At 35.2% G+C, this 12766-nt stretch overlaps 1 protein-coding gene across 9 annotated transcripts in view; it reads left to right on the forward strand.

The window, feature by feature from the left end:
- Positions 1-12766, forward strand: part of TATDN1 (TatD DNase domain containing 1) — a 27822-nt gene that overhangs the window by 6609 nt on the left and 8447 nt on the right. For 5 of the 9 annotated variants that reach the window (XM_006770984.2, XM_015568651.1, XM_006770985.1 and 2 more), the window contains exons 2-9: positions 460-525; positions 2323-2372; positions 3241-3304; positions 5244-5387; positions 5480-5522; positions 9498-9583; positions 9667-9707; positions 11432-11508. In XM_006770984.2, coding sequence (XP_006771047.1) covers positions 460-525; positions 2323-2372; positions 3241-3304; positions 5244-5387; positions 5480-5522; positions 9498-9583; positions 9667-9707; positions 11432-11508 — 571 coding nt within the window. Of the gene's footprint in view, positions 1-459; positions 526-2322; positions 2373-3240; positions 3382-5243; positions 5388-5479; positions 5523-9497; positions 9584-9666; positions 9708-11431; positions 11509-12766 lie in introns of those variants that run through there. The other 4 variants (XM_015568650.1, XM_015568653.1, XM_015568654.1 and 1 more) reach the window with 4 other exon arrangements.

A 12766-nucleotide genomic window follows, 5' to 3' on the forward strand; every position in this document is an offset into this window, starting at 1 on the left:
TGTCATTCTCCCTAATCATTGCTATTTCACACCCCGATGCTCTGCTCCTGCTGCTCCCTCTTATCTGCAGTTTCCCCTCTTATACTGGGTAACTCTAACCCAGCCTTTAAGATTCAGTTCAGGGACAGCTTCTTCTGGAAGCCTCTGGGCCAGCTCCCAGACTAGGTTGGGGTTCCTCGTCTGTGTCCCACAGAACCAGTGTCTGCTTGGAACGTTTCTTATTGTCTGTCAGTGGGCCTGCCTTCCCAATTCCCAGTTTCTTCACAGCAGGCATCTCTCTCTCATCTTTGTAGCCCAGGTGTCTAGCACAGTGACACAGTGACTGGCAAGCTGCAGGCACTCAGATTTTGTTGGAGTGAATGAATGTGAGGATGAAAAGTATGAACTTTTATTTAAAGAACAGGTTTCACATAGAGGCTCTTCATGATTAATCATTTATTTTTCTTTTGCTTTCTGCAGATATTGGTATCAACTTGACAGATCCTGTGTTCAGAGGAATTTATAGGGGGGTTCAAAAGCATCAAGGTAAATGTTTAATTGAGGTAAACAGTTTCTATGAAGATAGTCTGCCTCAAGGAGACCTAGAAAAGCATAATCCACTCTTACTACTGAAATATTACTATGCATCTTGGATAAACTGTAAACAGAGTGAAACACCTATAAGCTACATCGATAAACTGTGATAGTGAACACTTATAATGCACCTGTTGTAACAGTTAATCAAGCCCTTATCTGTAGAAGTTTATAATTTCAAATATAGAACTTTACATAACCATATGCAGAAAAGCCAAACACTAGTTGATGTTTAGTCTTTCAGGCAATCGAACAGTAAGGGACATAATTTAAAAATAATGTCCAGTTGAACATTAGTATGTCTGGTTTTCCTAAAACATTTCAGGGGGTGACTAAGTGGGAATGTGGTTTAAGGGGCGGTGCACTGCAGTCCTCTGTCTTGCCTCCCCCCTTTCCAGCCCAGTCCTGCTAGATCCTGCACATCTGCAGTGCAGGTGGGAAGAGTAGTACCTCAAAGACTGATGGAAAGCCTAGCCAAACACAAAATGGCTTCTATTTATCGCATCAAGTTCATTTTGAAAAGGCTTATGTCAGCTACGTGACTAAGCAGGAAATGACGGTGACAAGTTTTTTAATTTCTCCAATAAACTAGCCTGTGCATATTGCCTCAGAAAGTTACTCTATTTGTCATTATGTAAGTACAAATAGGAAACTGGTTTTGTGGGTCTGCATGGTGTGGAATTGCACATTTCACATGCTCAGTCAGAAGTTAATCTCACTTGATACTAAGTGAAAGCTTTAAATATAGGAAATGCTAGATGTCACTTGAACAAAGAAAGATAAATGTTAGTTTTCCTTAACCTTACCTCAAAACTTATTTTACCTGCTGCATTTAGAAGTTTAGATGTTATTTACATAGTATAGTTAGAAAACTGAATCAATTACATTCTGCTTTTTTTTTCGCCTCCTAGCACTCAGAGTTCACGCTTTATGACTGGGTGTATATATTTGTATGTGTGTGTGTATGAAATAAGTGTTATAGTAATCAATATCAGTATTATTCTAGTTTATAATCATTAGTAAAACTGCTCTACTTATATACGTTCACTAAGTTAATAATTCTTTGTCTAAGTTATATTTTGTAGCTATTCTAGAAGTAATAGTAATTGAATTCCAATCACATTTACTTTGTTGCTTAAATATGAAATTAAGAAATAGGTTTTTATGACGTAATTGTTTAATTTTGCTACAGGCCTCTCAGTGCTTAGTAATTACTATTGATCTCCCCCAAAAGTTTGTTACTTAACAATCAATTTTAGGAAAAAAGCAAAAAAGAACTGTCAGAGAAAATAAAAAATTAACCTTCTTCAATGGGGATAGTAATTATAGAAATACGGCATTAACTAAAATTTTAAAATAGATGCTATATTTTGGGGGGCATTGCAGGTATACTCTAAAAAGCCATAGTAAAAATAATCTTAATGATTTCTATTTTTAAAGATCTAGCAACAAGTTTGAAATTCAAAGCAAATGGTTCAAATTGTAGTCAGTGAATTCATCTTTAGTTTGAACCTCTGAATTTTGTCACTTTATACTCCTTTGGCCAACAGAATAAAAATACAAATAAATGAATAACTTCATCTAGTTTGCCTTATACGGGTTTCTTTTTCTAAGATTATCACACTCTATTCTTATATGTTAAGTACTTGTTAACTAGTATTGATTTGATTTTGATTTAGTAAATGTGACTTATAGATAAATGGAGTTTTATTTACCAGGCCCTCTTACTTTGGGGTTCATCTTTTACAGATGACTTACAGGATGTAATACAGAGAGCTGTCCAAATTGGTGTTAAAAAGGTAACATCTAGTTTTTATTACTGTTGAGATTTTTTTTAAAAACTAAATTTTGGTTAAAATACTGCTGAATAGAAGGGAAAAAGCCAGTCTCACACTTGCCTTTTTTGAGTATATACGGTTAATATGTAATATTATCAAGTTAATGAAATAAAGTATGTCCACATATTCTGTTCACAGCAATTTAAATGACACAAGCTTCATGGATAGTTAGTTCTTCCATTCAGAAATAGCAAAATCTCTTTGAAATTTTTCAAAGTCCGTCTGAAATACCAGGCGCCTGAAAAGGCAACCTTAAATACATTCATGTTATGGCATACTTTAGTATTTATTGAGGTAAGCAATCATAAAAAAGACATGTATCTGTCACCAAGCCTAGTTTTTATAGTATGTAGGTATACCGTTTCAAGTCACTGAGAGGACAGTTTCATTTTTTAGTAATAATTTGATTAGGACAATGCCTGCTATTTTAGAGAGTTCTGTAGTGGTGCAGTATCAGCACACTTGGTGGCTACTGCCTCTACATTGATTAGCTTCCCAGAGGTCTTTAGTTATTCAGTCTTTTGCAGTGTTTCACAACCTGATCTCTGCCTTCAAGGAACTCGTGGTCTGATAGGAAAGACAGACATGTGAATGCATTTCAGTAGGTGGGAGTGATGAATTCTGTGTATTGTGTGTCTGTGCGTGGAGAGGAGTAGACAGGAACCACTCTACATACGGGAGATGATCCTTCAGTTGAATTTTAAAGGAATGGGAGGTGTGTGACAGTGAGAGATAAAAGCATTCTGGAAAAAAGCAGTAATGGGAAGGCATGTTTGTGGAACAATTGCTGATACCTTGTTAAAGTGGGCTTATTTTATTTCTATTTCAGTTTATGATTACAGGCGGAAATCTACAAGACAGTAAAGATGCACTCCATTTGGCACAAACAAATGGTATCCTCATATTACTTTTACCAAAAGCAAATATGAATTAAGTTATTTTGAAGAAATCTTTCTGAGAACTGCTTCAGGTACAATACAATGGATCATGACTGTAGAAACAACAGGAAAATAGACTGATTTCAATGGGACATGATTATGATGAAAAGTTCAAAGTGCCCATTGGCATAGAACTTAAGGATTGTACTTATTAAGGATTAAAATTTCAGTTAATGAGAATTAAGGTCACCAGGTATATAATTTAACCTCAAATATTCCTGATGTAGAATTTTTGTGTATATGTTGTAATGTGTTTAAGGTGAATTGCTTGCTATTTGCTCTTTTTTAACCTAAGCTGTGAAAAATCATTTATTAAATATTTATTATGTAGACCACTGTGCAAGTAATACTGTACTACATAATCCATCCTGTACTTTATGTTCGTACATTCTGCAGTTATTTAAAATCTATGAACTTTTGGAATTGGTTCCTAAAGAAATCTTAATTATATAAAATACCTCCTTTATCCAGCATTCATTTACTTATCAACCTTTTTTGGGGTGTGTGGTTTGCTTTATCTATTGGACACTGAAAAATTAGGCATTCTACGTTATTTTTCAAAATAACTGGCTTATTAAAAGCTATTGTTTATGGAAATCGCTTCAGGATCCACTGCTACTTTTTTTTAAAAAATATATTTTATTGATTTTTTACAGAGAGGAAGGGAGAGAGATAGTTAGAAACATCGATGAGAAACATCGATCAGCTGCCTCCTGCACATCTCCCACTGGGGATGTGCCAGCAACCCAGGCACATGCCCCTGACCGGAATCAAACCTGGGACCCTTCAGTCCGCAGGCCGACACTCCATCCACTGAGCCAAACCAGTTTCGGCCACTGCTACTTTTTCATAGTGATTAAGGTCATAAAAGAAGTCATCTTTCCAGAGCTTTTAGGTGATGAGAATATTGTCTTCCATACTTTTTATCCCCAAACAGATATGTTTAAAAAAATCCTCAGATCTCCGATGTCAGCCCTCTCCCACTCCTCTCCGTGTACCTGTTTCCTCACGGCTTTCAAAGCTCTGCCTCCCTTTTTATGTAAACATCTGCTCAGTCACAGGAAGGCTCCACACCTTTCCCATGGGTTCAGCTGCACCTTAAGCCACTCAAAAACCCTTTTGGCTTCATATTTGTGTTCTATGCAATTAAAACTATCATTAAGTATGGCCTCCAGATAAGTGAGCTTTATTTTTATTTAGAAAAACAAATTCCCCCTTCCACCTCTTTAAGTTACCCTTATTAATGGGAAGGAATATACATTTTAACTATTAAATACATGAAATAACACAACACATGAACAGTGACTATAAAAGGTAAATTTATTGACATTTAATTCTACAATTGTTTCATTTTACGTTCTACAAGGCTCAGTATATACCAAGCTTTGTTTTTTTTTGTTGTTAATCCTCACCTGAGGATATTTTTCCATTGATTTTTTTTAGGGAGAGTGGAAGAGAGAGGGAAAGACACATACGTCCATGTGAGAAAAATACATCGATTGGTTGCCTCCTCATGAGCCCTGACCAGGGCCTGGGCTGGGGAGGAGCCTGCAACCAGAGTATGTGCCCTTGACCGGAATTGAACCCAGGACCCTTTGGTCCGCAGGCCGATGCTCTATGCACCGAGCCAAACTGGCTAGGGCTGAGCTTTGGGAAGAGTTGCATTAATTATTTTTATCAATATGTTAAGGCAATTTTCATCTTCATGCCCTACCTTGTTAAAGTATTCCAAAAAGTTTTATATGATTAAACTAATGCAATTCTGATAGTTTGAATAGTTTTTGGCTATTAGAAATTAACCAGTTGAAATTAATCTGTAGTCTCATTTATGCATATTAAATATAAATATGAAAAATAGTTTAAAAATAACCCTAGGATATTATTTTGTGCTTAGATATGTTTTTCAGTACAGTTGGATGTCATCCTACAAGATGTGATGAATTTGAAAAGAATAATCCTGATATTTACTTAATGGAGTTGCTAAATCTTGCTGAAAACAACAAGGGGAAAGTTGTAGCAATAGGGGAATGTGGACTCGGTAAGTGCCAACCCAGCTCTGTGAGTGACCTTGAAAATATAATTGATTTGTTCTGTACAAGTCATGAGTAATTATTCTTTTTTGTCTTGAAGATTTTGACCGACTACAGTTTTGTCCCAAAGATACTCAGCTCAAGTAAGGAAATTTGTTGACTTAAGAAATGATTGTAAAATCTTAATTTTTTTTTAAAAAAAATAGCTTTTATCATCCTGAATATGTATCTTTAAGCATCAGGCTCTCTTTTTTTCCATTGTATATCAACAGTTAAGTGTAACAAATGCCATGCATACTTGCATGTAATTCCTAAGGGACCAAAGGTTAGATAGATCCCTGATTGATAAGCCATATAATCTGATTTTAATGGTAGAAATAAGCGATGAGTTTTATATAGTAGAGGCTTTGTGTTGCTTTTGACTTAATGCATTCATACATGAACCATTCCAATGAAATGAATCGTATTCATTTGTGGGGGATATGATTTAAGAGAAAGGATATGAAAAAGCGATCAGACCAAAGCCAGAAAACTTACTTTAGTCTTGCTGGGCTTTGGACAGTGTCACTTTGGAGCAGAGGAATCCTTAAGAGCTATGTTGAGAGTGGTGTCTTCTTAGAAAACAACAAAGCTTACAAGCTTTGGGGATTCCCTATATACCCTATTGCCTATAGCTTTTAGTTGGAGCTCCTGTCATACTGGTGGGGAGTGTTAGAGGCTGAAAAGAAAATTTAGGTCATAGGCTTAATTGAAGATGTGCATTTTGTTGAATTTCAAAAACAATGTTTTAATTGTCTAGATCAGTGGTTGGCAAACTGCGGCCCCTTGAGTGTGGCTCTTCCACAAAATACCACATGTGGGCACGCACGTACAGTGCGATTGAAACTTCGTGGCCACACTCAAGGGGCCAAAGAGCTGCATGTGGCTCACGAGCCACAGTTTGCTGACCACTGGTCTAGATGATAAAATATTAGAATGAGCTTCCAAAGGAGGTTAATCTAGTTATTCCACCATTCAGCAAATATTTAAAGACTTATATGTGCCAGAAACTGCTAAAAACCCAATAGTCAAAAATGTGAATAAAGTATAATATCTGTCCTTACAGCCATTTAAGAATAAACAATCCTCTGCTTAGTTGCTTATACATGAGCAAGGAGTCTGGATCAAATTCTTTAAGATACCGTCTAGCTCTAGCATAATATTTTTTTCTCTCATAATATTTAATTAACCATTTTGTCATATGATCTTAAGCCAGTGGCCTGAAGGGATTTTTCAAATTATATATGCCAAATTATATCTCCCCCTCCCTTCACTGCCTGCCCTACCACAAACAGCCCATATGTCCAGCCCAGTTGAAAATGCCTATAGCAAGAATCAGATTGAGTAGCGATTCTGTCACACCCAGACTTCAAGCTCCAGAATTCCTGGAGCGTGAATGTTCATAACCAAGTGACATAGGATGGATTACATTAATGTTCTTCGAAGTCTTTCAGTTCTCTAATCTTTATAACTGTGTCAGAACTATTTAATTAGTGACATAATATTTGCTGTGTTTTTCAAGGATGCTCATGTGATTACCCACAGGATCACTAAATCCCTTTATCTCTCTTAAATATCATGTAGGTCAGCTCACTTAATCTTAAGTTCACAGATTGATATTTAAGTAGAAAAAACAGTTGTCTGTAGCTGTTTCTTAGGTTAAGCCCACAGATCATAATTCCTCCACTTTGGTGTCTTTTCAGCCAAGATAAGCCTCATGAGGCAGAGACTCGTGTGAGAATAATAAGGCTTTAGAACTATTTAGAACTGTGAATTACAGGTGCTCTTTGAAGGAAAGAAGTAGCAATTCTAATGTTCAGAAGCTGACAGAGATGAATGAGCAGGACACTTGAGTGGAGCGTATGCTAAGTGTGATCAGACAAATTCTATTTTCTTACTTGAGCAGCTATTTTATTGGGACTGCTTATGTATGTCCGAGGAACCCACAACTTGGCTACATAACTTTTTTGTACTGAAAGAACTCAACTTTTTGTGGCTTTTAGTCCACATTTAATTTAAAGTAACTATAGCACTAAAATGCCTAGTGGAAGATTTTCCTCCAGACCCCTAAGGAAATTTTATGAAAAATGACCCTTCAGTGGTTAAACTTCTCATGTCATTGGTGCTTCTGGCCCCAACAGCACCACTAGACAACACAACAACCACATGGAAACATATTTTTGGAAGCAAAACTTTATTTTTATATGACACATTCTATGATGAGTGAAGATAATTTAAGAGCTATTTGTTTTTTTTTCCTTAATAAAATGGAACCTACTGTGTTGAAGACTCATGTGATTCTCTAAGCATTTTTTAATAAATTAGAATAAAATCTGATGTGATCCTGATCATTGAATGAATTTGTATGGAAAGTTACATTTTATTCATGAATATTTTAAAAGAGGATATAAATAATTAACATAGGTTGGAAAATTGTTTTTGCCTGCTCTGTTATAGTAAGGCTAATTTCCAAGCTGAGCATTAGATTCTGTAAGTCTCCAGCTTGGTCATGTGGCTTAGTACATAGAATTATGCTGAAAAATATTTTCAGTTTAGAGGGGAGAACACAGAAAATGGAGAATATTGCCTGCTGTGCATAGCCAGAAACCACACACTAAGTTCACAGAAGGACTGGAGCACACTTACTTGCTGAATGAATTTAGAGGTTATGGAAATAATGACTGGTGTAATGATTTAAATCTTTTTTCCCCTCAAGTTTCCCTTCTGTTTCCTACACTGAAATTTCAGCACTTTAAAAATATTTTTGTTTATACTAACCCAGCAGAATTTTAAAAGGTGGTTTAAAAACCTAAACATTGGGTAATAAAGACATAGACCACCAATTTTAGGATGACTATGTCTTTTAAAAGTATGTTTTTGTTTCTAATTTTGAAATTGAGCATTTTCGAAGATAGAGGGGTACTCAGTAAAATAGCTGCTCTGCACTTCAGGAGACAAGATATGGGAAAATATTACCAGTTTAAGTTAAACACAGAGAAATTGTTTCCCAAGATCAAGAGGTCTAGAAGAGCTAAGCCCCTTGGAAAATAATAAGACACCTCTTTGTCTGTAACTCCTGGTTTCACCTAAAACTACTTGACCATTAAGGAAAATGAGAGGGAACACTGTGCTAAAATGAAGGGAAAAAACACCCCTCCACCCACCACCCCATTATATTCTCTGGATATTATACTGTGGGACCAGGAAGAGGCCTCTTTGATACACCATGACTTTTGGTTTTGGCTGGGACTTGGAATTGGAGCGCTGAAGTTCGGGTTCTAGGTTTGCCATGTTGTGTGTTGTGATCTTGAACAAGGTCCTACACACCTCTGACACCAACCCTTGTGCTATGCTAGATGAGATAATGGTATGTGGCACTTGGAAAACCTTTCTATAAACTATTCTAAAATATTCAGAGCTGCTACTTTATGTAATTTTCATTTTTCTGAAAAATGGAGTATTTTAGTTTTTGTGCTCTTTAACAGCTCCTTGTATTTAGTTTATAAGGGAATCCTTTTGGTACAGTGGCAGTAATTTATTATACAACCGCACATAGAAAACGCTGAGTATAAATAAAGCTGTGCCTGGCTTCTCACTGGAGTCAGCTGACTCCTGCCGATGGTGCTCAGCCAGCTCTAGAGCAAGGGGCCGGTCGTGTATTTTCCATCACCAAACACATTCTGCAGGGAAGGGATCCCACAGGTTATAGGATGGTGTCTGCTTCATTTGCTGATTTGGTTGGACAGCTAGTTAAAAGTAATTATTTGGGGAAATACTCTATACCTCTAAACTTAAACTCTATAGCTCTTTAGTTCTAGTGATCAATAGTAAAGTACTACTTAATTTACCCTGTAGTTAATAATCATTTCTGAAAATTTTGTAATCCCAGAAAATGAGGTACCCCTTTCCAAAAGATGTGTGTTGTAAAAGCTGTTGGCTAAGACATATTTTAAATGTCTCAACTTAATATCTTTGCCCGATAATTTCTAGGGAAATTCCTTTAACTAAAAAAGATAATTTAACAATTATTTTTCTCATGCTAAAATAAAATTTTTAACAAAATCTTTTGTATTATGCAGATATTTTGAAAAACAGTTTGAACTGTCAGATCAGACAAAATTACCCATGTTTCTTCACTGCCGAAACTCTCATGCTGAATTTTTGGGTGAGTTAAAGCTATAATATTTAGAATTTAAGTTTTGCAGAAATCCAACTATTTGCTAAAAGTTCTCTGTTTTTAATTCACAGACATAATGAAAAGAAATAGAGATCGGTGTGTAGGGGGAGTAGTAAGTATGAGTTGTTTTTACTAGATGCTGCAAAAAGCTTCTTGGTTATTAAGATTGGTCAATAAACTTACTAAGATTCCTCTCATTATCTGAAGGACATGTAAATTTAGTTACTGTCTTCAAAGTACAAAAATGAGTATAGAATTCTGTTCACTCTGCCTTTTCTATCAGACACTCTTAAATTTGAGCAAAATTAATTTTAATAATACTTAAAAATAATTTAACACTTAGGCTTGCCTTCTTAACTTCTTTTCAACTGTATTCACTATTATTACTCTGACTTAGAGACTCATTCTCCTTTCTGTAATTTACTTCTACTCTAAACACTTTTATATGGTCATGTTAGTCATTAATCTTGAGACATTTCCCATAAATATTACCTACCCACCACTTAACGCGAGTATCCATGTGACTTCTAATATTCTGGGGATCATAGACTCCTTTGAAAATCTGCCTCAGAAAAATGCTCAGATATGTCAGTTTTCATACATAATTGCAGGAGAGACTCACTGGGCTCCAAAAAACCCTGTTATCCAGGCAGAGGAAACAGCATTTGGCACTAATTGTATACCCACATTGCACTGCTTTGACAATTTCATATTTATGCTTTTAAATTCTTAGCCTCATATCTTATGCACACTAGTGATATGCATGCTTTTTGCATTGCTGTGGTATTAAATATTACAGTGCACATTTTTATCTATAAGTAATTTACTGACCTTATAACTTATCCTTTAGGAATAGTACTTGGAAATTGAGAGAGGCTTTCATTAATGCTCTTGGTATTACTGGTGGCACTTAAACCTTCAGGTTCTTCTTCTCAGCCCATTTACTTTATTTCTAAATAAGAATTTACTTGGATGATTCTGTAATAGTTAAAAAAAGTATCAGCAACAGCAAATCCAACTTAAATTTTTAACTTTTATTAAAAATTTTCAAATAAAGAATTAGTAATATTCTGAAATGGTTTATATGGAGTCACGTTTAAAATTATTTGATACTGTTGGAGGCTATGTTTTCTAGTCAGAGAATAAAAATAAACCCTTTTGGGCATCTAATAGTTTTGTTGTATAGAAACTTGTTACCCAGTGTATTCTGACTCTAGGCTCAGTATTAGTTTGATATCACTGGCTAAGTATGTTTAAAGGAAGTGTTATTGTTTTTACTGGTTTTGATTACATAAATACTATGAAAACTATACCTTACCTCCTATATCTTTGAAGGAGAAAAACACCCTCTCAATTTTTTTTTGCCTATTGAGCTGATATTATTAACTATATAATACTGTTTTAGCAACGTTCTTACAACCTCTTTGTCTTAAAACTTGCCTCTTGAAAGTAATTTTTAACCGAAAAATTGAATGTTTAAAAATATATTTTTAATAGTTTTATAACATTTCTAATTTTTTCTCATGTTTTTGCCTAAGAATGTGGTTCCCTAGTCCAGTTCTCCTTCCTGGAGATGCATGTTGTAATGTATACATGCCCTAATGCCGGTGGAGATAGCCACAGGGGGCCATAAAGGCAGAAATTTTAGGCAGCCAACATATTCCTTCTTATGTAATTGGAGATGATGACAGGTTATAATTGAAAATAAAAATTGTAGAGGCCACCACATTTGAAATCTTGTGGTCCAAAAACCCTAATGCACCTATATTTTTGCTTAGAAAATCTTATTAAAGGAAGAGTAATTATAATAATAAAATTATGCCTGTATGTCTTTAGGTGCATTCATTTGATGGTACCAAGGAAACAGCAGCTGCTTTGGTTGACTTGGATCTCTATATAGGATTTAATGGTTGGTAGGTTCTGTTTTTGTTTTTTAACATATTAAGCAGATTCCTTAAATTGTTATAGTGAATTGCTGCTGATGATATGAATTTGTTAATTTAGTTTGTATTTTGCATTGACCTTGGCCTGAAAATTTCAGTAATTATGTAGGAAATTAAACAGTACTATTACAAGTTAAAGCTGGAACATTAAAAACTACCATGTGTTCCAATAATGGAAAATAGTTTTATGTTGAGCTCAGCAACTAGCTTTCTGTAGCAATGCAGTTTATTTTCAGGTTATTTTTGTCCCTTTAAAACATACCTGTTCATTGTGTGTGTGATGACTGACTACGGGGGAAAGATTATACTATGACATAATCATCTATATCTTTGTAGGTCAATTAACTGGGGCTTAAAGCAGCTAAAAAACAGGTATAAAGTAACTCAAAAGTGTGAGGACCTGTGTCCTCTGGCTCCTCACTCAGTAACCTTTCTGCTGTTACGCCAAACTAAAACCTCACACGCCCAATACAGGCTCATTTTCTTCCAGATTTGGTGAGCCTCCATCAGTGTCTTTTTATAGGATGTCAGTGTAGGTCATTAAATAAATTGCAAAGTAGTATAAGATTACTTTCCATCATTTGTGTTTAATTTCCTTAAAATTATTTTTCTGATTTTTTTTACTATAATCTTAGAAAATAGAATCATGAAATTTACCTGTTTGCTATAGAGTTCAGACTTGCTTAAATGTTTTAGTATTTTAAGTTATTTAATTTGTTAATTGTTGTGCGAAGGACTACATGCCTATGGAAGAGAAAGTCCAGTAGTACTAAGAGGCTTTAAACACTCTCCAGCATGTCCTGTACCCCTGAATCAATTTTTCCAGAGGCAATCACATTACTGTTTATCACCTTCTAATTATATGCATTGTTATTCATTCATTCCCTTTACCTGTCCTCATGGAAGGAAATTAAACAGTACTATTTGCATTGTTATTCATTCATTCCCTTTACCTGTCCTCATGTAGGAAATTAAACAGTACTATTACAAGTTAAAGCTGGAACATTAAAAACTACCATGTGTTCCAATAATGGAAAATAGTTTTATGTTGAGCTCAGCAACTAGCTTTCTGTAGCAATGCAGTTTATTTTCAGGTTATTTAAGTCCATATTCCATACTGTTCCCCCACCTGCATTATCCTCCATAGTCCCCTTAGTTTAGTTATTTAGAGTTTTTGGTTATATGCATATTCCATGTTTTCATTATGTTTGTATATTGTTGACTGCTG

Source organism: Myotis davidii, unplaced genomic scaffold (genome assembly GCF_000327345.1).
Source record: "Myotis davidii unplaced genomic scaffold, ASM32734v1 scaffold765, whole genome shotgun sequence".
Classification (NCBI taxonomy): domain Eukaryota; kingdom Metazoa; phylum Chordata; class Mammalia; order Chiroptera; family Vespertilionidae; genus Myotis; species Myotis davidii.